Genomic DNA, 27,240 nt, shown 5'->3' with positions numbered 1-27,240 from the left:
AAAAGCCTTAGTACACTAAAGTGACAGATGTCATGGGATAGCGATATCCACACATACAGATGACGGTAGTTTCGCGTATACAAGATATAACAGGGCAGTGCATTGGCGGAGCTGTCATTGGTAATCAGATGATTGATGTGAAAAGATTTCCGACGTGGTATGGCAGCATGACGGGAATTAATGGACTTTGAACGTGTAACGGTAGGTGGGACCAGATGCATGTGACGTTCTATTTCGGAAATCGTTACGGAGTTAATATCCCGAAATCCACAGTGTGAAGACTGTGCCGATTCGTTAGATGGTTGATTTGAGGGAGGGGACCAAATAGCGAGGTCATCGGTCCCAAGAGTGTGCCGAGAATACATTTCAGGCATTGCCTCTCACTACGTACAACGCAGTGGCCACAGCCTTTACTTAACGACCGAGAGCAGCGGCGTTTGCTTATCGTCATCAGTGCTAACAGACAAGAATAAATGCGTGAAATAATTGCAGAAATCAATGTGCGACGTACGACCAACGTACCCGTTTGGACAGTGCAGCGAAATTTGGTGTTAATGGGACGACGGAAGTCAGTGCCTTTGTTAAAACTATGACACAGTGAGCAATGCATATCCTGGGCTCGTGACCATATTGGTTGGACCCTAGACGACTGTAAAACCGCGGCCTGGTCAGATAAGTCGCGATTTCAGTTGGTAAGAGCTGACGGTAGTGTTCGAGTGTGGCTATGGTCTCAAGTGGCAACAAGGTACTGTGCAAGCTGGTGGTCGCTCCATAATGGTGTGGGATGTGTTTACATTGAATGGACTGGGTCCTCTGGTCCAACTGAACCGATTATTGACTGTAAATGTTTATGTTCGGCTACTTGGAGACCATTTGCAGCCATTCATGGACTTCATGTTCCCAAACTACCATGTCATGTCACCGGGTCACAGTTGTTCGCGATTGGTTTGAAGAACATTCTAGACAGTTCGAGCGAATGATTTGGCCACGCAAACCGCCCGTCATCAGTTCCATCAAACATTCTTGGAGTATAATCGAGAGGTCAGTGCGTGCACAACATCCTGCACTGGCAACACTTCCGCAAGTATGGACGGGATTAGTTTTTCTGCAGGGGATTTCCAACGACTCGAGTCCATGCACCGTTGAGTTGCTGCACTACACCGGGCGAAAGAAGGTCCGATTTGATATCAGGAGGTTCCCCCCTGACTTTTGTCACCTCAGTGTAATTGGTACATTGGGACGTACGCTTTGCATTGTATTCCAAGTTGTCTGCAGCGTATAGATGCAGATCCTCGCGTAAGAGACAGTGACGAATGGTTTTAAAAGGAGTGACTTGAACAAAATGCATAAAAGAATTGAAAGCGAAATGCAGCAGCTTCTGAGAAGCAAAACCATACGGAACGAGTGCACAAAGTATACAAGGAGACCCAAATTCGCGTACTCGGTCACCAGGGCGTGGTTCCTAGCACACTAAAAATACAAAAAGTGTAGTGCATGCTTCTGGTAGAAAATGGACGCCAAAGAACAACACTGCAAACATATGTATGACAAATATTTTCATTCAATACAGTGCTGCTCAGTTAGTGCTGTGTGGAGAGTGTTTCGTTAGAATGGTTTAGTTCGCAAGTTCTCTTTCAGATCTAGGTGTATTTATTGTAATTTCCTGATTTTAGGCTCCTTAATCGTTAAACAGCAGTTACAGCAGGATTTATACAAAGCCCGGACAATTATTTAGTACTATACCCGAAATGAGAATACAAAAAAATGGTTCAAATGGCTCTGAGCACTATGGGACTCAACTGCTGAGGTCATTAGTCCCCTAGAACTTAGAACTAGTTAAACCTAACTAACCTAAGGACATCACACACATCCATGCCCGAGGCAGGATTCGAACCTGCGACCGTAGCGGTCTCGCGGTTCCAGACTGCAGCGCCAGAACCGCGCGGCCACTTCGGCCGGCCAATGAGAATACAATCGTTATCATTATTTTACTTTGAAAGACGTGTTTTAGCTTTAAACATTTACTCTGTTGCCTTGCATGCACTGCACCCCTCTACGCTTTCCGGCCCATTGCCCGCATTTCTTCAGTTATATGCCCTCCACACACAATGAAACGTGACAGCCATAGCAACTGATGTGGATACATCGTCTTTGTCTCCTCAAAAAATCATGTGCTATGAGTATTGGTGCATATCATGGTCGTCAACATTCATCATCTTGAAATGCATAGATATAAATTGCAGCCGGCCGGAGTGCCCGAGCGGTTCTAGGCGCTACAGTCTGAAACCGCGCGACCGCTGCGGTCGCAAGTTCGAATCCTGCCTCGGGCATGGATGTGTGTGATATCCTTAGGTTAGTTAGGTTTAAGTAGTTCTAAATTATAGGGGACTGACGACCTCAGAAGTCAAGTCCCATAGTGCTCAGAGCCATTTGAACCATTTTTTATAAATTGCACTTATACACATTTAATCATACACCTGCCCGCAGTTCTATGAACAAGTGTGTATAAGTGAGATTTTCACATCGTTGACTTTGTCAAGAAATGCGCTGCTCCTTAAAGTGCAGTTTAAAAAACTCAGAGTGGATCTCCACAAATGCCAGCCGCGGTGATCTCGTGGTTCTAGGCGCGCAGTCCGGAACCGTGCCACTGCTACGGTCGCAGGTTCGAATCCTGCCGCGGGCATGGATGTGTATGATGTCCTTAGGTTAATTAGGTTTAAGTAGTTCTAAGTTCTAGGGGACTGATGACCACAGATGTTAAGTCCCATAGTGCTCAGAGCCATTTGAACCATTTCTCCACAAGTCCGTATGTAAAAGCGCCATCAAAAACATATGTAAGAGGGTCGATGTGCTTTAAGGTCAACGGTCCACGTCGATAAACGAAGCGATTACATGCGGTTTTCCACAGATAAGGAATGCGGAAGAACTGGTTGCGCGCTTTCGAGCTGCTCTTGTAACTGTGGATGCGACGAGTTCAAGAGAAACGTGACCCAGCGACTGGCTAAATGTTTGGAGATGCATGAAGACCGCTGTGGGCACCTGCTCTGAAGACTGTCAATGTTCTGTCAAAGACACGTTGTCATTTATAGTGTATTCAACCCTCTGCTTACTAGAAAATCTGTATAACGTTACGTGTTGTTTAAACTGACATAAATTGACAAATCTTAACTACTTATATCATGGATCGCCTTTGTGGCATGAAAACTTTTAAAATAATTTTATTTATTTAAAGTTTACGTTTTAAAAACTCAATTTTTATACTTTTACTGGTGGATTTCTACGGATATGTAATTTATTCTCATTCTAAACAAGTGTTTTTATAATATGATTCCTATTGTAAATTTGTGCACGGTGCACACTCAGACAATAGCGGAATGTTCCGAGCATACAGGTCTGATGCACTTCATTACCAAGGTTCCTAAATGAAAATCTTGTAGGTCCCTGGTCTTCTTTCAATACATCTTTCTTGCGCCACCTACCAGAAATTCTAGCCGAAGGGGAGCAAATTTTTCATTTCTAGTATGAGAAACAATAAGTCACACTCGACAGAATTTGCAGTACATTGTTCTTCTCCTTCTTTGTAAAGGGATTCTTTATGATCATCATCATCTTCGTGTGGTTCTGGGTTTTCACCGACTTCTACCTCATTATCATCATAACTGGAAATACAGCTTTACTAAGTGGGTTTTCAGGATCAGAAGACTGCTCCAACGATACCCTTATTTCATCTCATAGTCTTCTCCTCGGTAACATTCTTTATTATAGAACAGACAACTGTCATGAAATAATAACCCAAAATAAACATGTGCTTACCACATGTAGGACTGTTGAATACTGAAAGAATAACAACGCGAGTCAACAATAGTAAATGACGCAACAGACGCTGCGCAGACACACATCTGGTTGTTTCGAAATTGCTGCTAAACTCAACGGGCTTGCGAGGTCCGTACAGGAAGAAACGTGAACCAGCACTTCAATGTAAAACCACAGGTGCATTTTTATAATCATTTTCCACAACTATGAGTAACAAGATAGGTCAGCAAAAATCCTAAAATTTCCTTAAAGTGAAATATACAGTTACTAATAGAGAAGGTAACAAAAATCACAGACGGGCTACTGAGGCCCGATGATAGTTAATGGTTTCAAATATAATAACTGGAAGCACTGAATGTATTACACTGAAGAGCCAAAGAAACTGGTACACCTGCCTAATATCGTGTAGGGCCCCCGCGAGCACACAGAAGTGCCGCAACACGACGTGACATGGACTCGACTAATGTCTGAAGTAGTGCTGGAGGGAACTGACACCGTGAATCCTGCAGGGCTGTCCATAAATCCGTAAGAGTACGAGGGGGTGGAGATTTCTTCTGAACAACACGTTGCAAGGCATCCCAGATATGCTCAATAATATTAATGTCTGGGAGTTTGGTGGCCAGCGGAAGTGTTTAAACTCAGGAGAGTGTTCCTGGAGCTACTCTGTAGCAATTCTGGACGTGTGGGGTGTCGCATTCTCCTGCTGAAATTGCCCAAGTCCGTCGGAATGCACAATGGACATGAATGAAAGCAGGTGATCAGACAGGACGCTTACGTACACTATATGATCAAAGGTATCGGACACCCCCAAAAACGTACGTTTTTCATATTAGGGGCACCCCTCTCAGATTTAATGATAAGAAGGGTCAGTGGACAGCCCGTCAAAACCTGAACACAAATCAAGCATGAAAACAGAAAGATGGTGTACTGAACTGTGAAAAAAAAGCAAAATAGAAACAGTGAACGGTCGAAGGACAAGATGTGCAATATAGAGCTACCTAGACTCGCAACGGCGTCGTGTTTACGTGGTCACGGTCTTCGACTGGCAGTTTTTCTTTCTTTTTTTTATATCGCTGTTTGCTCTGTTCAAATTTGTGTCTGTGTCGTGTTGTAACGTCCACTGACAACAGCGAGGTTTAAGGAAGGGACCTATAATGACAGTTGCCGGCCGGAGTGGCCGTGCGGTTCTAGGCGCTACAGTCTGGAGCCGAGCGACCGCTACGGTCGCAGGTTCGAATCCTGCGTCGGGCATGGATGTGTGTGATGTCCTTAGGTTAGTTAGGTATAATTAGTTCTAAGTTCTAGGCGACTGATGACCTCAGAAGTTAAGTCGCATAGTGCTCAGAGCCATTATAATGACAGTTGATTCACCACAACTACTGTACTAGCAGCCGAAAGGAAGTAGCTTTCGAAAGGGAACCGCAAATGTTTGATGACAAGACAAGTCAACCGAATCCTCCGCCGGAAAATACGTCTGGTGTGTCATACACGGCGTTAGTGACAGTACGTGTGTCATATGATAGGAATCTCTTACCGAAGTACATAATTTGTTCGCCTGGTGAATGAGATATGCCTCCTTGTCCAGTTTAGGAGTTCGTGTGAATGTGATCACTCAAACAGAAATAACGAAAACATAATGGTTTGTCACATAAGCTGCAGCAAATGAACGCAACAGTTTCACAATCACACAGTTTCTCTGTGCTCTGTCAAAACATACGTTTTCGAAGTTGCGTTCCGTTTTGGAAGTTCTGACTTTCGAATTCCTTTGTGGTAACGTAGTTCACAGCCGTTTATTTGTTATTTTCATTTCTGGTAGACGTCTATGTGGTATCTCACCTGCTGTCACTATTCATCACGTTTTCTTGCGACGGTAATGTATTCTTACCACATGACAAAAAAATGGTTCAAATGGCTCTGAGCACTATGGGACTCAACTGCTGTGGTCATAAGTCCCCTAGAACTTAGAACTACTTAAACCTAACTAACCTAAGGACATCACACGCATCCATGCCCGAGGCAGGATTCGAACCTGCGACCGTAGCGGTCGTGCGGTTCCAGACTGTAGCGCCTTTAACCGCTCGGCCACTCCGGCCGGCTTACCACATGACATATTCTACTGTCAGTGTATAGTATGAGAACTGCCAAGACTACAGAAAGAGAACAAAACATTTCAGAGACCGGACGGAAAGTTCATAATGACGTGAAAAAAAAAAAAAAATATTGACACGAAAGAGATCTGAACACAGCTCATTCACGTTAGTCCTTCCTGTTTTCATGCTTGGCCTGTGTTCAGTTTTTGACGGGCTATTCATTGGGCCATCTTACCACTAAATCTGAAGGGGTGGGCCGGCCGAAGTGGCCGCGCGGTTCTGGCGCTGCAGTCTGGAACCGCGAGACCGCTACGGTCGCAGGTTCGAATCCTGCCTGGGGCATGGATGTGTGTGATGTCCTTAGGTTAGTTAGGTTTAACTAGTTCTAAGTTCTAGGGGACTCATGACCTCAGCAGTTGAGTCCCATAGTGCTCAGAGCCATTTGAACCATTTTGAAGGGGTGGGGGGTGGGAGGGGTAAGGGGGGTGGGGAAGAGGTGCGATGATGAGTTTTCCTTGTGAGTCGCTACTGGGTTGCAATTTTTACTTCGCGTTTTACTGACCCTGTTAATACATATCCATAAAACGAATATCGGACTATACTAATTTTGGAACGATCCGCGGTACGGGCACGTAAAATTCCGATTTAAACATAATTTTGCTTGTAACAGGAAACAAACCGACGCCTTCTGTTATTACTGGACGTCGCATGAAAGACGTGATGAGCACTGTTTGTTTGAGCTGACTCTAGCTACACAATGCAAAAACGAAATTGCAGATATCTGCCGAAACATCAGAGAAAATGCGCCTGACGACTCTTAAGAGAGACACTCGGTATAAATAGGTATAGGTATGGCTGACTGTTGTATGAATGGTGACCATTATTTCTAGAAGACAACAGTTTGTTAATTGTGGGTGCGATGCTGTGCTGGAAGTATATGTCAAATCAACAAATTACAATTCATGATAGAACGCTTGTGTAAGACTGTCACTGAACTTACAACGCCTCCTCTCAAGAGCCCACGCTACAGAGTTGATGGTACTGTACCAAATGAGCTGGAAAGAGTTGACACAATGCCCGCTACCCTCTTATGGTGCTGGACAACAAGCACACATCAGGTAACAAAAATGGTTCAAATGGCTCTGAGCACCATGGGACTTAACAGCTGAGGTCATCAGTCCCCTAGAACTTAGGACTACATAAACCTAACTAACCTAACGACATCACACACATTCATGCCCGAGGCAGGATTCGAACCTGCGACCGTAGCGGTCGTGCGGTTCCGGACTGAAGCGCCTAGAACCGCTCGGTCACTCCGGCCGGCCAGGTAACAAAGAAAACACGTAGAACCATTACACCATTCTGCTAGGAGAAAGAACACACTCGACCTGCGCGCGCGTAACGGGAGAAAAATTCCAGGCTCAGTCAGGATTTGTGCAAAAGTAGCGCCTGCAACACAAAACCAATTGCTCACCGTCCGATCACAGCTGTAAACGATGCTTGAGTCAGGTCAGAATATCGAATAACTGAAGGAAGGTCAAGGAAGGCACAGCTTAAAAGAGCGAAAAAAAATGGTTCAAATGGCTCTGACCACTATGGGACTTAACATCTGAGGTCATCAGTCCCCTAGACTTGGAACTACTTAAACCTAACTAACCTAAGGACATCACACACATCCATGCCCGAGGCAGGATTCGAACCTGCGACAGTAGCGGTCGCGCGGTTCCAGACTGAAGCGACTAGAACCGCTCGGCCACATCGGCCGGCTTAAAAGAGCGACGACCGTAATATTTCAACGGTGAAATCTTATCGCCACCGTGCATTTTTTTTAGTATAAGACGTAAGGACCAGAAAGACGTCTGACAAACTGTTTGTAGAGAGCTTTCTAGCTTGAACTCAAGTTAGTACAGAATTTTTGAAAGCCAGATTGATCTATGCTGCAATCCACCAAGTACTCAGTACAGTTAGAATCGAAGCTAAAAAGACAGTGAGTGAAACGGTAGCTGTGTTTCTGATGTATAGATGAAACTCTGTCAGAGTTCATCAGTGAATAGTGTTTATGGTCGTAGTTCCATAAATTTTAAATGGAGTTAATGTACACAGAATGTTAAGGACTATAGTAAACTGTCAAATACAAGAAACATGACATTTAAATTAGAGAGCGTACAAGTTAAGTGAAACCAGTACCATTAAACTCATTTCTGGGGCTAAATCCGATTTTAACGAATATTTCTCTTCTGAGCAAATCACCACTATTTTCGAAAACCAGAAAATAAAAAGCAGACACTTCGCAAATGGAGGATATGTGATAAAAAAATTCTACATTGTTTACTAACCGGTAACAACCAGAAGCTAATGATACACCTCGACTAGTTTGACCTGTCATATTATGTGAGTAGCGTTGCCAGTTAGACGATATAGAAAACAGCTTTTGTATCACGGATCCTCCATTTTGGCAATTTTGCCTTTTTTGCGAAGTATTGTTATTTTAATCTTCTTAAGACCACAGCTTTAGCCTCCTTCGCAACAAATGTGTGGCAGCGCAAGTTCAGGCCAACAAATTTCGTGAGGCTTGTCTGCAAAATGTGACGTCTTGAAAACTATCCGTCGGTCTGGAAGCTCTGGTATTATCGTGAGATTATGTTCGAGTTGCATATTAGACTGAGAAGTTGAAGTATTAATTTGCAGGAGGGAATATAAGAAGGAGAACTTTGAAAACCGTAAGGCTTAAAAATAAGAATATTCAGAACAAGTGACTTAATGATCGATATTAGAGGATATGCGCTAGGTAAGGGTGCGCTACTCTTTTTTTTTCAGTGTTTGTTCCAGAATGCTAGATACACGTGTAGTGCCACAGGCTCACTAGAGCTGAATTTGCTTCCATTGTACACTCTTCAACCAGTCATTAATTTTTCACTGAACGCCAAGTAAAATCATTTGTTCAAAGTAGGAGAAAATTTCGACAAGAAATGCTGGCTTCCGAATGTTTTTCGGGTTGTTATGCAGTTTTGCGCAAAATTCACGTCCAGGTTAAAAGCAGAGAAGTGCACTTTTTTAAACAAATACTAAGAGAAATTGTATTATGACTTCTGTTCCTGCGCACGAGGAACTTTTCCATGCTGCATATTATCATGGTAATTATCGACAGGCTACTTGCACAACATTTACTGCCGAGGAATCATGACCTAAGAAACTGCTGGACTGGGTCAATGAATGATAAAGCCTTACTGCTAAAAAATATTATAGCGTGGATAGAGCAAAATAAAATTACGTTTCGACAATTTATTTGAATACTGAGAATATCAGGACAAATTCCTGTCAGCCCTATGTGCATATATCGTTATTCGAAGTAGACAGCCGCAGTGGCCGAGCGGTTCTAGGCGCTTCAGTCTGGAACCGCACGACCGCTACGGTCGCAGGTTCGAATCCTGCCTCGGGCATGGATGAGTGTGATGTCCTTAGGTTAGTTAGGTTTAAGTAGTTCTAAGTTCTACAGGACTGATGACCTCAGATGTGAAGTCCCATAGTGCTCACAGCCATTTGAACTATTTTGAAGTTAAGTAAAAATTTCATTGCACATTTATTGGGATTAAAAAATAATAGATGTTTGTATAAAATAGTTTAAAAAATGCTTAACAACCCACCTCCATCGAGTACAAACGTATGAACAGCGATCTGTCAGATTGTATCATAACATTAAAGCCACTTACCATTCCAACTGCATAACAAATAAAATAAATTGTCATAAATCTGTAAAATGTGCTTCAGGAGTTTACCTGTGTTGTGTATTTTCTGTATCATTGGGTTTTTCACATATTTTAAACAATCTAAAGGATCAATTTTCACGAATAATTTGCAAATATTGACCTAGCTATATTCTTTATTATACCAACTGTAATACAGTCACAAGTTACAAAGAACAAAAGATCGAATAGAATACGAGGAACATCAAAACACACTGAACGATATATTTGATCTTACAAATTATATCGTATATGCATTCTGCGAGAAGGAAAGAGAGCTATCATTATTTCAGAGATACGCCGTAAGTCTATATTTAGCACTGCGGGAAGTTGAAACTTCTTTGTTGCTATAGGGAACGTTTTTATTTACATTTACATTGATTTAAAAAATTTTCAGGCGACTGTCACCAGCATCGATATATTAGGAGAATTGCGTGATACACACTGTGCTAGCTTACAATATATCTACTCACAACCGGTTTCGATCATTGATCATCTTCATAGTGCTGGTAAAAGTATGCAAACAAAGTGAAAACTGTGAATATCAACACAAATTACATTTTCCTGACAATTACTCGGAAAAATTAAATCTATGTACGAAAAATATCGATTGTGACAACTACACATCTCATACACGCCATAGCTGACTTGCAAACCTCAGAAAAAGATACTTAACGCTCTAATATCGGCTTGTTTCCATTTTTGTTCAAGCTCTTTGAAGATGATCAAAAACCGATTGTGAATAAATATATTTTAGACAGCGCAGAGTGTACCATGCATTTCTCCAAGTAAATTGATTTAGATTACTTTTTGTTAAACGAGAGCAACGTTCTCGAAGCGGTCCAAATCGGTGATCCGCTCCGTGTTAGTTGGCATAGGTCATAGGGGATAGGGACGCTTATGTGCTTGACAGATTTATAACCACAATTCTCGTTCGTTGCTGAAATTCGCAGGCATCAGAAAAGCTACAAAACGCAAAAAGAAATCCTCAGAATAAACGGTGTCTCGATTCAACCAATATCTCACATCACCGTTCAAATGGTATAGAAGTACATGCACAGAAAACGAAACAGAGATGAAAATTTATTTTGCAAATAAACGTATGCATACAATGCGGTGGATAAATCAGCCGTTTCTTTTAGAAAACTCTCGATACCTTACGGAATGTAAATGAGATATCTGAAATAATAACTTGTTTCTAATAATGAGTCCGATGGCAACGAATGTGAGTTCTGCATTCACTGCAAAATCCATTCAAGACAGACTTGAACTGGCTGAACCATTTCTCTTCAATAATTCAATATTTCTTCCTTTGACCCTAGTTTTCAAATATTTACACTACTGGCCATTAAAATTGCTACACCACGAAGATGACGTGCTACAGATGCGAAATTCAACCGACAGGAAGAAGATGCTGTGATGTACAAATGATTAGCTTTTCAGAGCATTCACACAAGGTTGGCGCCGGTGGCGACACCTACAACGTGCTGACGTGAAGAAAGTTTCCAACCGATTTGTCATACACAAACAGTAGTTGACCGGCGTTGCCTGGTGAAACGTTGTTGTGATGCCTCGTGTAAGGAGGAGAAATGCGTACCATCACGTTTCCGACTTTGATAAGGGTCGGATTGTAGCTTATCGCGATTGCGGTTTATCGTATCGCGACACTGCTGCTCGCGTTGGTCGACATCCAATGACTGTTAGCAGAATGTGGAATCGGTGGGTTCGTGAGGGTAATACGGAACGCCGTGCTGGATCCCAACGGCCTCGTATCACTAGTAGTCGAGATGACAGGCATCTTATCCGCGTGGGTGTAACGGATCGTGCAGCCACGTCTTGATCCCTAAGTCAACAGATGGGGACGTTTGCAAGACATTAACCATCAGCACGAACAGTTCGACGACGTTTGCAGCAGCATGGACTATCATCTCGGAGACCATGGCTGCGGTTACCCTTGACGCTCCATCACAGACAGGAGCGCCTGCGATGGTGTACTCAACGACGAACCTGGGTGCACGAATTGCAAAACGTCATTTTTTCGAATGAATCCAGGTTCTGTTTACAGCTTCATAATGCTCGCATCCGTGTTTGGCTACATCGCGGTGGACGCACATTGGAAGTGTATATTCGTCACTGCCATACTGGCGTATCACCCGGCGTGATGGTATGGGGTGCCATTGGTTGCACGTATCGGTCACCTCTCATTCGCACTGACGGCACTTTGAACAGTGGACGTTACATTTCAGATGTGTTACGACCCGTGGCTGTACCCTTCATTCGATCCCTGCGAAACCCTACATTTCAGCAGGATAATGCACGACCGCATGTTGCAGGTCCTGTACGGGCTTTTCTGGCTACAGAAAATGTTCGACTACTGCCCTGACCAGCACATTCTCCAGATCTCTCACCAATTGAAAACGTCTGGTCAATGGTGGCCGAGCAACTGGCTCGTCACAATACGCCAGTCACTACTCTTGATGAACTGTGGTATGGGGTTGAAGCTGCATGGGAAGCTGTACCTGTACACGCCATCCAAGTTCTGTTTGACTCAATTTCCAGGCGTGTCAAGGCCGTTATTACGGCCAGAGGTGGTTGTTCTGGGTACTGATTTCTCAGGATCTGTGCACCCAAATTGCGTGAAAATGTAATCACATGTCAGTTCCAGTATAGTATATTTGTCCAATGAATACCCGTTTATCATCTGCATTTTTTCTTGGTGTGGCAATTTTAATGGCCAGTAGTGTATTACAATGCAGACTGCTGTTAAATTTCATGCGCAGACGACACTTCAAACCTTGCCTATGACTAGCCATGAATTGTACAATGTCTGAAACAAATAAAATGACAGAGGCTTCTATTACATGAACAAATATTTTTTATTGTAAGAAATTCCAAGAAAAGGATGTTTTCGGTAGCACGGGTAGTATTTTCCTAATGTGTGACAGTTATGTAGAACTTCCAGCGATCTGTTAATCAGTTTTTGCGAGTGCATCTGCCTTCTAATTATAGGTATCATTTACATTGATCAGACAGAACATTATGACCCCCTACCTAATAGCCGGTATGTCCACCTTTTGCACAGATTACAGCGGCAACGCATCGTGGCATGGAAGCAATGAGGCCTTGGTAGGTCACTGGAGGGAGTTGATCTGGCGAGTTGGACGGCTAGCACATCAATTGGAACTCGCCACTGTGTTCCTCGAACCACTCCATCATACTCTTGGCCTTGTGACATGGCGTATTAGCCTGATGAAAAATGCCGCTGCAATTAGGAAACATGATTGTCATGAAGGGGTGTACGTGGTCTGCAACCAGTGTAAAATACTCCTTGGCCGTCATGGTGCCTTGCTCGAGCTCCACTGGACCCATGGATGTCCACGTGAATGTTTCCCAGACGGCAATAGAGCCGCCGCCAGCTTGTCTCCGTCCAGCTGTACAGATGTCAATGAGCTGTTCCACTGGAAGATGTCGGAATCGTGCCCTCCCATCGGCATGATGAACAATGTATCGGGCTTCATCAGACCATGAAAAGCTCTACCGCTGCGCCAACGTCCAGTGCCGGAGGTTACGTGTCCATTTCTGTCATTTCTGTCGTAGTTGCCGATGTCATGGTGTTAACATTGGCACATGCGTGGGTCGTCGGCTGTGGAGGCCCACCGTTAGGAGTGTTTTGTGCACTGTGAGTTCAGACACACTTTTACTCTGCTCAGTATTAAACTTTGGTGTTAGTTCCTCCACAGTTCGCCGCCTGCCCTGGTTTACCAGTCCGCCCGGCTTACGACGTCTGTCACCTGTAATGAGGGGTGGCCGCCCAACCCCACGAGTCTGGACGTGGTTTCAGCTTGGTTCCGCCACACAAACCACAGCATTTCTCGAACACCCGACAAGTCGTGCAGTTTCCAAAATGCTCATGCCGAACCTCCGGGCCATCAAAACTGCCCTCGGTCAAACTCAGATACATCGCGCGACTTCCCAAATGTACACTCGGGCAGTACGCTCACTGATACTAAACACTCCGTGTATATGTCTGACTAGCAGTCATTTCTGGCCAGATGACGCTGCTATCGCTTGGACGGGTTTATATCACTAGTTGGTCGGTCGCCATAATGTCAGCCCCGAATCTACGATATTTCCGAACCGAGGCAAAAACTTGATAGTGACACTTCCCCTACTCGAGCGTTTGAGATAGGACGTCAAAAATTAAAAAAAATAGATTTCACAAAAATATGTCCATTTTGTAGCGCACATCTTTCTGAGGAGTTTGATATATACAACATATGTTCGAGGAAATGTAAGACATATTATTTCACACAGCATTCTTCTATCTCACGTCAATGTATTTCACTCTGTGGAATTCAAACGTGTATATTTTGTAATGGAAGCCATCAAACCAATATTCATTACAGTGGAAAGTAAAATGTCCTGTGGTGCCTCTCCCGTCCCTGTCGGCAGACTTGACATCCTACGATTATTTGTAACCGGGCGAATAAGAACACTTCAGAAAATTTGCACTCTTTATTGCCTATTAGCTAACAGCTTTCTCTTTTGTGGGACATAAAATTAAATGTAGAAAACATAAAACCAGTGAAGACAAGAGACAAGCAAGACAGTACACATTTCTTCAAACCGTAGGTCCCAGCAATTTCTCCTATCTCATCTTGCTACATCTGTACACGGCGTGCTTTCCTTTCTGCAAAAGAATCTATTACCACATCAAAGTTCGTAAAAAAGTTTTACTGCATGAAAAATCAAAATGTCGTTGTCTAATACTGAAAAAGCTGTTAATACGAATAGCACCAAAGACTGGTGTGGTTTCTCGATTTGATTACGTCTATTTTGTCACTGTCTGCTAGATAAAACGCCAAATAAGCGAGATTGTTTTGTCACAAGGGGTCATTTTTGTGACACAACAGGATATAATTCACGAAGCACCAATATCAAATGCCTATGAGGCCTACTACAATCAAAAAGTTTTATCTTATGAAATAGTTTCATATTTCATTCGTACGCTCCAATTTCTCAAGCAAGAGAGCGAAAAGTAGTAGTACGAAATTTTTATATAAATTAGGATTCTTCATATTCTTCTATATAATTTGTGTGATGTCTCCGTTTCTTCTCCTTCCTCGTTCTGACAAAAACTCGGTTCTAGGCGCTTCTGTCTGGAACCGCGTTGCTGCTACGGTCGCAGGTTCGAATCCTGGCTCGGGCATGGCTGTGTGTGATGTCCTTAGGTCAGTTAGGTTTAAGTGGTTCTAAGGCTAGGGAACTGGTGACCTCAGATGTTAAGTCCCATAGTGCTTAGAGCCATTTGAACCATTTTTCACAAACACTCTTTCCCTAACTAGTTCTGTAACTATTCTGTCATTGTCAAAACTTATTCTCCAGTTAACTTCACTAATCATGCCTGAATTACCGGTTTAATTATCCCGCGCTTGTTCTCCGGTTAGCCGTTATTACGTGTTCGTACAACGCGTTTTCCGCGCTGTTCCAAGAATAGAACTTTAGCGTCTGCTAATCGCGGAATGTACCACTGGCCCTTACTAGTGTAGCGATCTGGCATAAATTTTCTGTCAGAATTTCATTTTCTTCGATACACCGAGAAGATAATATATAATCTTTATAATGTTATTCCTGTTAACCGTTTATTTCCATTCTGGTAGTCTGAAGCTATGGATTTCGCTAATAATTATAACAACGCTGATCATTCGTACACCCAGTCAACCACATAAACAAGCATCGATTGGCATTCACGCGTTCAGGTTTATTCCCGTCAGTTCGTATAGCCCCGTCACCTTTTGTCTGCGAGAAAGTTTATTTCTAGATGCGGCGGGGATTTCCCTGGCAGAGTTGTCACGTACACTATGCACGCATTCAAAAATCTTGGACAACCGCAGAATCACCGTGGACGAGATCCGTCGGCTACTGGGTATTAGTGTGGGCACCGTCCACATCGTAATGCATCAACACTTGAACTTTCGAAAAATCTGTGCGCATTGGGTTCCTCACCAAATGAGCGCCGAACAGCGAAATACTCGAATGGCGCTGTCTTCGAGTCATCTGCAACGTTACCACGAGGAGGAATACGGCTTTCTGTCGCGTATTGTCACAGGTGACAAAACATGGTGTCACCATTTTGAACCGGAAAGCAAGCGTCAGAGCAGGCAGTGGAAACATGTGACTTCACTACCTCCATTGAAATCAAAGGCCGTGCACACCACCGAGCGAGGTAGCGCAATTGTTAGCACACTGGACTCGCATTCGGGAGGACGACGGTTCAAACCTGCGTCCGGCCATCCTGATATAAGTTTTCCGTGATTTCCCTAAATCGCTTCATGCAAATGCCGGGATGGTTCCTTCGAAAGGGCACGGCCGATTCCCATCCCTAATCCGAGCTTGTGCTCCGTTTCTAATGACCTCGTTGTAGACTGGACGTTAAACACTTATCTCCTCCTCCTCCGTGCACACCACTTCTGGTAAGGTTATGATGTCCTTTTTTGACCACAAGGGCCCACTGCTTGTCGAATTTCTGGAACGGGGAACCACCATCAATGGCCAGCGATATCAAGCCACCTTACAGAACCTTAGACGAGCCATCAAGTCAAAATGCCGAGGCATGTTATCCAATGGCGTTATCCTCCTGTATGATAATTCCCGCGCGCTTCAGTGTGGAACCACGCGGCTGCTACGGTCGTGCATGGAAGTGTGTGATCTCCTTAGGTTAGTTAGGTTTAAGTAGTTCTAAGTCTAGGGGACTGGTGACCTCAAATGTTAAGTCCCATAGTGCTTAGAGCCATTTGAACCATTTGATAATGCCCTCCCGCACACGGCCAATGCGGTAAAGACGACACGCAGCAGTTTCAGTGGGAAACGCTGGAATGTCCACCGTACACTCCCGACGTTTCACCGTCTGACTTTTATGTGTTTGGACCTCTAAAACAAACTATTCGCGGACATTGATACGCAGCGGACGACGAAGTGTGTGGCTGGGTCCAGGTCTGGTTCCGACAGCTGCCTATTAGCTTCTTCAAGGATGGAATCGACCGGCTAGTGTTGCAATGGGGTAAATGTGCCAGCAGTTTTGGAGACTATTTTTGAATATGTGTAGTGTGTATAACTACATTTTTGAATTAATAAAACCGTTACCGTTACTTTACACTAGTGACCGGGTTTCATTTGAATCCTCTTATACCTTGGTCTACTTCAAAATTTTTATTCCCCACCCCCAGTGCTTCCCTCCAATACCATACCGCTAAATCCGCGATGCCTCAGAATGTGCATATCAATCGATCCGTTCTTTGTGTCAATTTGTACCATAAATTTATTTTGTCCTCAATTTGATTTAGTACCTCAATATAGTCAAGTTGCATGCTACGGAGTTTCGTCTCAGTTGTGCGATTGAATTCGTGATTTCCTGTAGAAAGCTCACAGTTCGTAGTAATTGATGGAAAGTCATCCAGTGAAACGGAAGTGATATCTGGCGTCCCCCAATGAAGTGTTATAGGCCCTCTGTCGTTTCTGATCTATATAAACGATTTAGGAGGCAGTCAGAGCGGCCATCTTAGACTGTTTGCAGATAATGATGTCATTTCCCGTCTAGCAAGTCCATCGGGAGATCAACTCCAATTTCAAAATGATTCGGACAAGATATCTGTATGGTGCTATCTAAGGCTGTCACTTCAACTAAATACTTACCGAATTACTATTACCTATTAAATTGGAATTATCAGATAGATAATGTTGTAGGAAAGGCAAACCAAAGACTGCGTTGTATTGGCAAAACGCTTAGAAAGTGCAACAGGTCTATTAAAGAGACTGCCTACACTAGGCTTTTCCGTCCTCTCCTTGAGTTCTGCTGCAGTGTGGAATCCTTACCAGACTGGACATCGAAAACGTTCAAAGAAAGGCAGCTCGTTTAGTATAATTGCAAAATAGGGGAGAGAGTGCCACGGATATGATATGCGAGTTGCAGTGGTATGCATTAAACCAGGGGCGGGCAGGAATCCTGCACATGTGCGGTGCACTTGCACGCGTGCAGTTGACAGGTGTTCCGCGTGCACACAGGGGCAAGCTGGCCACCCGCTTATCTCCCATCCCCAGCATACCTTCTGTCCGCTCCTTCCTCTGTAATGCGTTTTGTTTCCTAGCTTGCTGTATTGAGTGAATGAATAAGGATAGTAGGAGTGCTTGAAAGAAATCATGGTTTGAAAGAGTACCTATTACCTACGATACGTTTTATTTAATTATCACAGGTGGAGTTTACAATACGTTTAATACCTGGAACAAAATTTCTACATACAGACAAACACAAACAGTTACGTAAATTTTCATCACTGATGTTAGCTCTTAACCGAGACTTATTAATTCAGCAAATGGTTTTCCAGCTCTCGCTATATTAAGCGCAGTCTTATAACTTGCACATACCGCTGGGCTATTATTGTTGTCGTCCTGAAAACTTGAAAACAGTGCTCCATAAAATGTTAAATCAGTTATATGAGAGACATGACGAGAGAAAGTTGCAGATCTCTCGTGACAACAGCAACTACGACAAATTCAAATGGCTCTGAGCACTATGGGACTTATCTGCTGTGGTCATCAGTCCCCTAGAACTTAGAACTACTTAAACCTAACTAACCTAGGGACATCACACACATCCATGCCCGAGGCAGGATTCGAACCTGCGACCATAGCGGTCGCGCGGTTCCAGACTGTAGTGCCTAGAACCGCTCGGCCACTCCGGCCGGCTAACTACTACAGATTCATCTGGTATCGTCAGATCGCTCTTCTTAAGCTCAGTCAATTCCCCATCCGCTCAGAATCCGACAATAAATTGTACTCGTCCTTGTGAAATTTATTATAATGGCCTTCAATACCAAACTTCCGTTGACCATCGAGAATACTGCCACATATTAAACATTTCGAATTTTCACGTTTTTGCACAAAGAAAAAATGATTCTCCCATTACTTTTTAAAAGATAGCAAATCTCCACTTCTCCGTTTCTTGAAATACAACGTTCACTACATTGTGCCGAGATCTTTTCACGGAATTTCGGTTTTCAGCGTTCTCCTCCGAATGCGAAAATACTCTGTTCACACCTACCTATAGGGAGAAATAATCATTGTAATAAATAAGAGAAATCAGATCTTGCACAGAAAGAAGAAGTGTTAGTTTTCCCCGCGCGCTGTTGGAAAGTAGAACGATAGAGAAAATAATGAGGAAAGAGGTTCGATGAATACTCTGCCAGAAACGTAAGTGTAAACCGCAGAGTACCTATGTAGATGTAGATGTAGTAGTTCTTTGGCCTCTCGGCAGTCGTGTTATTCGAGAAACCTGGAAACTAGGTGGCGCACTCTCATACTAAATATACGACACTGCTGAAGTTAAGCGTTGAATCCTCCCTGAAATCGTCGTCGTGGTGACAGACTGATCTGTAGCGCAGCCCGAGGTATAGTTTAGTTTGGAAGGTGACAATTTATTTGTGAGTTGGCGAAGACAATGAATGTGAAAGCAGAAAATCTGGTTGTGGTAAACAAATGACCGGTAGCGAAGCGTAAGGTCAGCGTTCGCGCCTTATTGAAATATGCAAGGGGGGGGCCACTACGTAACTTTTACCATAGGTCATGACGGTCGATGTAGGCGACGTTTCGTTTAATTTTGATTTAGTAAGCGGCAAAGCGTCACGGAAATGTTCATTCAACCCCAGTGACAGACATTGCAAGAGAGGCGTTTGAATCACGTTATGGTCTACTGTTAAAATTACGATAGTGTACGTTCGTAGGAGAGTCAGCCAATATATTGCCTCCTCCTACGTATGTCTCGCGGAAGTAACGTGAAGATAAAATTAGAGAGATTCGTGCCCACAAAGAAGCTTATCAACAATCGTTCTTCACGCTAACCATACGCGACTGGAATAGCAAAAAGGGGAAGCGACAGTGGTACACAAAGTACCCTCCGCCAAACACCATAACGTGGCTTGCGGAGTGTAGATGTAGCCGTAGATTAGCTACGCGATTTACCCATCTAATCTTCAGCATTTGCCTACAGCACCACATTTAAAAAGCTTATCGTTCACTTTTCACTTCCGCACAAGGCTGCACGCCAAACAAATAGGTTCATAAAAGACTTCCCAATACTTACATGTATATTCGATGTTAATTTATTTTATTTAGAAATGCTTTCCTTGGTATAGCCAGTCTGGATTTTGTATATTCTCTACTTCGGCTATTTTCTGCTCAAATACCAAACCCCTTAACTACTTTTACTGTCTTCCTAATCTAATAACCCGACAACGATAGGGCGAGCGATGTGCTGATCACATACCGAATTCCACTGACACCATAGGCAAAGGATGATATGGCGATCGGTCGGGCTCGATTGGCCCCCTTAGGGCCGAAACGCAGAACTTTAACTTTTCCTAATATAACTCCAGCAACTACGGCTGTTTTACTTCAACTACATTCCATTACCCTTGTTTTACTTTTTTGATGATCGGATTATAACCCCCTTTTCAAGACACAAGCCATTCCGTTCAGCTTCTCTCTCACTTCCGTTGATTAGATTAGATTAGATTTACTTTCATTTCAATTGATCCGTAGTGAGGAGGTCCTCCAGAATGTAGAACATGTCAGAAAAACAATAATACACGACAAATATTTACAGCTAAAACAAGCTAGTGTATCTTCCACAGGACCCTAGTGGAATGTTCGTCATTTTTTTAATGAACACTATATGAAAGGCTCATTTTACAACACTCATTTACTAATATCGCATTAATGCACTGAATTTAAAATTAAAAAAGTTTTTTTATTTACAAGGTAATAAACATGTAATAGAACTACTACAATACTTATTTACAATGAACACATTACGGCACTGAAATGGTGCAGAAGTCAGATCGTACTTTTTATATATATATATATATATATATATATATATATATATATATATATATGTGTGTGTGTGTGTATATATATATATATATATATATATGTGTGTGTGTGTGTGTGTGTGTGTGTGTGTGTGTATCAGTTGGTTCTACTGAGCAATTCATCAATGGAGTAGAAGGAGTTGGCCACCAATAAATCCTTTAGGCTTCTCTTAAACTGAATTTCATTGGTAGTTAAGCTTTTTATGGCTGCTGTCAAGTTATTGAAAATGTGTGTTCCTGAATAATGCATACATTTTTGTACAAGAGTGGAAATGGAAATGAAGTCCCATGCTTCTTGATAGAGCGTAGGGGAACGATGCGGGAGACCCGCACCGCCGTACTAGGCAAGGTCCTAATGGAGGTGGTTTGCCGTTACCTTCCTCCGACCACAATGAGGATGAATGATGATTATGAAGACGACACAACAACACCCAGCCATCTCAGGGCAGGGAAAAAATCCCTGACCCCGCCGGGGACCGAACCCGGGACCCAGTACTCGGGAAGCGAGAACGCTACCGCGAGACCACGAGTTGCGGACTGCACAAGAGTAAGTGGCTTCAAATCCTTGTTATGATTATTTTTATTTCTAGTATTGATTCCATGAACTGAGATGTTGGTCTGAAAAAGTGATATATTTTTAATGACAAATTACATTAAGGAATAAATACATTGGGCATCAGTAGTTAGTATCCCTAGTTCCCTAAACAGGCCTCTGCAGGATGTTCTTGAGTTCACACCACATATAACTCTTATTGCACGTTTTTGTGCCCTTGTCTTGATGAATTACCCCAAAAAATAATCCCATATCACATTATGGAGTGAAAGTAAGCATAGTATGCCAGCGTTTTCATTTTTATAATCCCTATGTCTGACAGAATTCGCGTTGCAAATAGCGATTTGTTTAGACGCTTCAGAAGTTCTGTGGTGTGCTCCTCCCAGATGAATTTATTATCAAACTGTAATCCCAAGAATTTAACAGTGTCCACTTCTTCTATCTGCTTGTCATCATATGTTAGGCATATAGTCGTGGGACACCCCTTACAAGTTCTGAACTGCATGTAGTGTGTTTTTTCAAAGTTTAGTGACAAAGAATTGGCTAGGAACCAGTGATTAATATCCACAAATATTTTATTAGCCGATCTTTCTAAGACTACACTTGATTTGCTATTTATTGAAATGTTTGTATCATCGGCAAACAAAACAAACTTGGCATCTGGTAATGTTCTGATGAAAGGTCATTGACATACACAAGAAAAAGTAAGGACCCTAAGATGGAACCTTGTGGAACCCCACATGTAATTAGTTCCCAGTTGGATGTTGCCTGGTAGCTTAGTCTCTTTCCTAATAACACCCTTTGTTTCCTGTCAGAGATATAAGATTTGAACCATTTTGCAGCTTTTCCTGTTACGCCATAATATTTTAATTTACTTAAAAGGATATTGTGTTTTACACAGTCCAATTCCTTTGACAGATCAAAAAATATACCAGTTGCCTGCAATTTCTTGTCTGTTGAATTAAGTACATTTTCACTGTAAGTGTAGATAGCCTCCTCAATATCAAAACCCCTTAAAAATCCGAACTGCGACTTTGACAGTATGTTATTTGTGAAACGATCGTTAGAAAGCCAATTGAACATTACTTTTTCTAAAATTTTTGAGAACGCTGGCAAAAGTGAAATTGGACGGACATTTGACGCTATTTCTTTACCTCCCTTCTTAAACAGTGGCTTAACTTCAGCATATTTCAAACATTCAGGAAATATTTCATTGATAAACGACTGGTTACACATATAGCTTAATATGTTACTTAACTCAGACTCACATTCGTTTCTGACAAAATTACAATTTCATTCGCAAACCTAAACGTTTTTATTTCTCCTCACTGAACTTTGATCTCTTTTCCAAATTTCTCTTTCGTTTTCCTTACTACTAGCTCAGTGCATAGATTAAATAACGTTGGGGATAGGGTACAATTCTGTCTCACTTCATTCTCAACTACAGCCTCCCTTTTATATCCTTCGACTCTTACAAGTTTATTCTAACGAAATCGAAATGTGTGTAATTTAGTAATAATATGAAGACAAGTGTGTTAAAACAGACGTGGCGTTGCAAAGCCATACTATTTTGACTTAGCTTTTGTGCACCTTATTTTCGTAAATAGATTTTCGCTAGAAGGTGGAGCAAAATTTGTGCTTAAATCCTTACAGTTCAGAACTGGTCATTATGTCCGAAAGACGTCCCACGGCTATGTTTGGTGCTAGAATCAGGTTTACGACTACTCATTAACATAAATACGCCTGCAACTGGTTTGGCCCCATGTTTCTTTCGGACAAGCTGCTCAGAGATATGACAGGAACGCTCACTCGAACCAGAAATTTCTAGTAACCATGGCCTTTAAAATGCATGCCTGAAGAACATCTTCGATACTGTGAAACAAATCTCTTCTGCTGCAGACTCCTTGCTTTTTGGGAGAAGGTTGCATGGACCCAAAAAAAATCTGGTAAACATGGGGTCGAAAATGCATACATTAACAGCTATGAGCACTTGTTGAGTAAAAGAAAGATGCGTTTTTCCACAGCAGCGAAGATGAAAAAGTGCTCATAGCTCTTATAGCGCCCATGTTTACTAGACTTTTTTGCTTCGAATGATAGCTCTTGTCATATCCCCAAATACTGACGATTCCTCATGGAAAATTCTGTATGAGAGATGTGATCAAAAAATAAGGGAAATGTTTTCTTAAAGAATCTTTAGTTATTCATCAACGTCAACTTTATGCCCTTCAAAGCAATTCCTCTCCGATATAATACACTTGTTTCAGCGCTTTTTCCAATTATAGAAGCACTTCTGGAACTCACTTTTCTTTCCGGTGTTCAGCTACTTAAGCGATTCTGTTTTTACCTCATCAGTGGTGGCAAAACGAAGTCCTTCCGTGCTTCTCTTCAGTCTCGGGAATAAAAAGAAGTCACAAGGGGCAATATCCAGCTAAAGCAACATAACGGTTTTGTTTTTTGCCAAAAAATCACGAACAAGCATTGAGGTGTGAGTGGGAGCATTATGGTGATGCAATTTTCACCATTGGTTTTGCCACAATTCTGGTCGTTTTCTTCGGATTGCTTCAAGTAAACGGAGCGTAACTTTCAGGTGGTATTCCTTATTGACAATACGACCACAAGATCTCACGATGAACTACCCGATTATAATGGGATAAAACATGTGAAGAACCTTCTCATGTGATCGACCTTGTCGAATTTTTTTGCGGTTCTGGCTCTTCAGGCAGTTTCCATTGGGACGTTTGGGCCTTGGTTTCGACGTCATACACGGATACTCATGTTTCGTCACCTATTACAACCTTCTTTAGAAGTTCTCTGTCGTTGTCGACTTCATTCAGCAGATCCTGAGCGATGTCCACGCGACATCGTTTTTGGTCGAAATTAAACAATTTCGGAACAAATTTTGCTGCTACATGTTCCATGCCCGAAACATGCTAAAATTACTTTGCATGAGCCAGAGGATATGCCAACATTATAAGCAAACATTCTGATGGTGATTCCGCGGTGCCAGAACGATTTTCTTTACTTCTTCCACACTCTCGTCAGCAATTGATGTGCTAGGCCGCTAGGGGGTGCAGGGTGATCGTCATCTTCAAGGTCTTCTCGATCCTCTTTGAAACGTTTATGCCACTCGTAAACTCTTGTCTTACTCATAGTAGATTCGCCAAAAGTCACAGTAAGTATTTCTAATGTGGTGCTGCACTTTATTCTATTTTTCAAACAAAATTTAATGCAAATTCTGTGAGCCATCTTTTTTGACAATAAAAATTCGCCGATCACTAGAAACACGTATAATCTTTTCGACTGTCAACAATTAACTAAATATTCAAAACGGCTTAAAATGCAAACATACACCAGGAACATATGTACCAACAAGATAAAAAAATTTGAGACTCAGATTTATAAATACTGTGAAATGTAAAATTCCCGTAACGTTTTGACCACGCGTCGTATAGTCTTCTACGACTGTAATGAAAGTCATTTAGACCATATGTGTTTCGCTTTATTTCAAAGAGTCTTCAGTGGTCACTGCAACAATGTGGTTTTTCATGCAAATTTAATTTAATACACGGGTACTGTTTACCATCTTGGCCAACAGATTTGTAAGAAAAACCACATTGTTACAGTGACTACCTAAGATTTTTTCAAAGTGAAACGCTAATGGTCTAAATAAGACTTTTATTATAACTGCGAAAAACGGTTTACAACGTATAATCCTTGAGTAATTGCGACTGCGGAAAAGAGGCCTAAGAACAAAATGGACAACACGGAAGATGAAGTGGTCGGAAAAGACAGGCACAGCGAGGGAAACGTCGGAAAGAGTCTCACAAGGGGACCCTCCATACTGTAAATCACGGATTTTGATGCGCTTCAAATATGTTGTGGAGGCACTTACCCTGAGTACCCGGCTATTCGTTTTTTTAGCGACGGGCCTTGGTTTTTGAGAAAATCGATTTTGAAGCTCATTGCGGGCTTTGTATGCCCGTAACATTACATATATTCCGAGCAAGTCAGCGTAGCGCAGCGCTAAAAGTTCAGGGCTACCCCGGTGGAGGTACCGTGTTCGAGTCCTGCTCTTGTATTTTTTTTTTCAAAATCGACCGAATTTTTCAATTTTATTTCAAAGAATATCAAAAAACAGTGTAAAAAAATGGCTCTGAGGACTATGGGACTTAACATCTATGGTCATCAGTCCCCTAGAACTTAGAACTACTTAAACCTAACTAACCTAAGGACATCACAACACCCAGCCATCACGAGGCAGAGAAAATCCCTGACCCCGCCGGGAATCGAACCCGGGAACCCGGGCGTGGGAAGCGAGAACGCCACCGCACGACCACGAGATGCGGGCACAAACAGTGTAAAGTGTGCGAAATTATAAAGATATATTCAGTTATTAATTTTTTCTTTCATACAATATTACAAAATCTTATTTTTCATCGTGCACATTGCTTGATGTGACAGAACAATATTGTGGGTGATACTTATCATAGAAACAACCGAAGCACAAAGTTTCGCAGCACCACGCGCATTTTATGAAAGCAACCGTCTTGCAGGCGCACGGTTTCTTCATGAGCGATACCGCGAAACACAATTCGTTTGCATTCAAAAAGATTTCTCTTTCATCCGCCAATTTCGATGCGAACCATGCGTATCTAATCATGCTTTTAAAATTAGTTGCGCTGGATTGATGTATGTTTAGCGAATGTAACTTTATCGAATCTTCCCTAGAAGCGATCTCTCTATTGTCTTTCACCAAGTCGGGAGAATTCTGAATAATTTACGTGAAGATTTTCACCTGTCGGTAAAAATAAACATCGCAGGGTTGGCAATAAGGAGTGCACTTTGGTGGGACCACTTTTAGGGTGGAAGTGCTCGCTTTCATCAGTGAATAGATGATCGTATAAGTTGAATCGGTTTGCCCTCCCCATGAGCCGATAATGTACAAAAAAAATTTCTGTCCCACGTACGGAAGAATTACAGAACGCAAAAATTCTTCGTACACCAGTTTCGTGAACTTCCCGGATTTCGTGCACGACTACATTTCAGTATTTCCCAGTTAATTCGTCTGCTAGTTTTTGAACGTTAGGACCAAATTTTCAGGACGGTTCTTGTATACATAAAACAAACATATGGGAGCAGGATTCGAACACAGTACCTCCGGCGCGGTAGCCGTGAACCTTTACCGCTGCGCTACGCTGACTTGCTCGAAATATATGCAATGTTACGGATATGCAAATCGCGCAGTGAACTTCAAAATTCATTTTCTCAAAAACCAAGGCCCGTCGCTAAAGAACCGGAGAGCCAGGCACTCAGGGTAAATGCCTCTACAATATATTTGAAGCGCATCAAAATCCGTGATTTACAGTATGGAGGGTCCCCTTGTCAGCTGTAGAACCATTAATTTTTAGTAGTTGAATGGCGGAGTTAGGTTGTGACAGCAGAGGCGCGGACTTACGACGGAGACGAGGCGCAGCTCGGCGGTTGCACAAGCCGCGAGCAACAGCAGAGGCAGCGGCAGTCGGCGCGCTGCCATGTCTGGTGTTCGACTGGCGCCGAACCGCACAAACAGCGCTACGTTGCCCTAGTCCCCACTCCCGCACACCGCTGCTTCTTCCTGCTCGCGAACACAGACGCCGCCGCCGCATAATCCGCAATTAACGTTCGCAGCCGGTATCTCGATGTACGTCGCGTAACTATTAACGCGTGTTCAGCTGTGACCGGACTCGGTACCCCAGGTCGCAAACGCACGCCTTTGCGGTAGCGCTCGACTCTGAAGTATCAATATAGAATCCACGCAAGGAAATATGCTCAACGGACAAAATATTAGTCACCCCTGTAAGGGCCGGTTCCCTCACAGTGTACTGTGCTTCGACTGTTCTCCGACTGTGCCATGAAGGATAGGATCGCGCCTGAGCTCGTCCTATCACTTTGCATAGGCGTTAAGTCGCCTCCATGAACCATGGACCTTGTCGTTGCTTGCGTGCCTCAGCGATACGGATAGCCGTCCCGTAGGTGCAACCACAACGGAAGGGTATCTGTTGAGAGGCCAGAAGAACGTGTGGTTCCTGAAGACGGGCAGCAGCCTTTTCATTAGTTGCAGGGGTAACAGTCTGTAT

The 27,240-nt window shown here is 42.8% G+C and overlaps 1 protein-coding gene across 1 annotated transcript in view; it reads right to left on the bottom strand.

Moving 5' to 3' along the window:
* Positions 1–26,718, bottom strand: part of LOC124721604 (venom acid phosphatase Acph-1-like) — a 237,041-nt gene extending 210,323 nt beyond the window's left edge. The window contains exon 1 of the mRNA XM_047246655.1: positions 26,580–26,718. Within this exon, the coding sequence (XP_047102611.1) occupies positions 26,580–26,657 (78 nt within the window). The 5' untranslated portion in view covers positions 26,658–26,718. The remainder of the gene's footprint in view (positions 1–26,579) is intronic.
* Positions 26,719–27,240: the final 522 nt, after the last annotated feature.

Source organism: Schistocerca piceifrons, chromosome X (genome assembly GCF_021461385.2).
Source record: "Schistocerca piceifrons isolate TAMUIC-IGC-003096 chromosome X, iqSchPice1.1, whole genome shotgun sequence".
Classification (NCBI taxonomy): domain Eukaryota; kingdom Metazoa; phylum Arthropoda; class Insecta; order Orthoptera; family Acrididae; genus Schistocerca; species Schistocerca piceifrons.
This window is presented reverse-complemented; position numbering and strand designations above follow the sequence as displayed.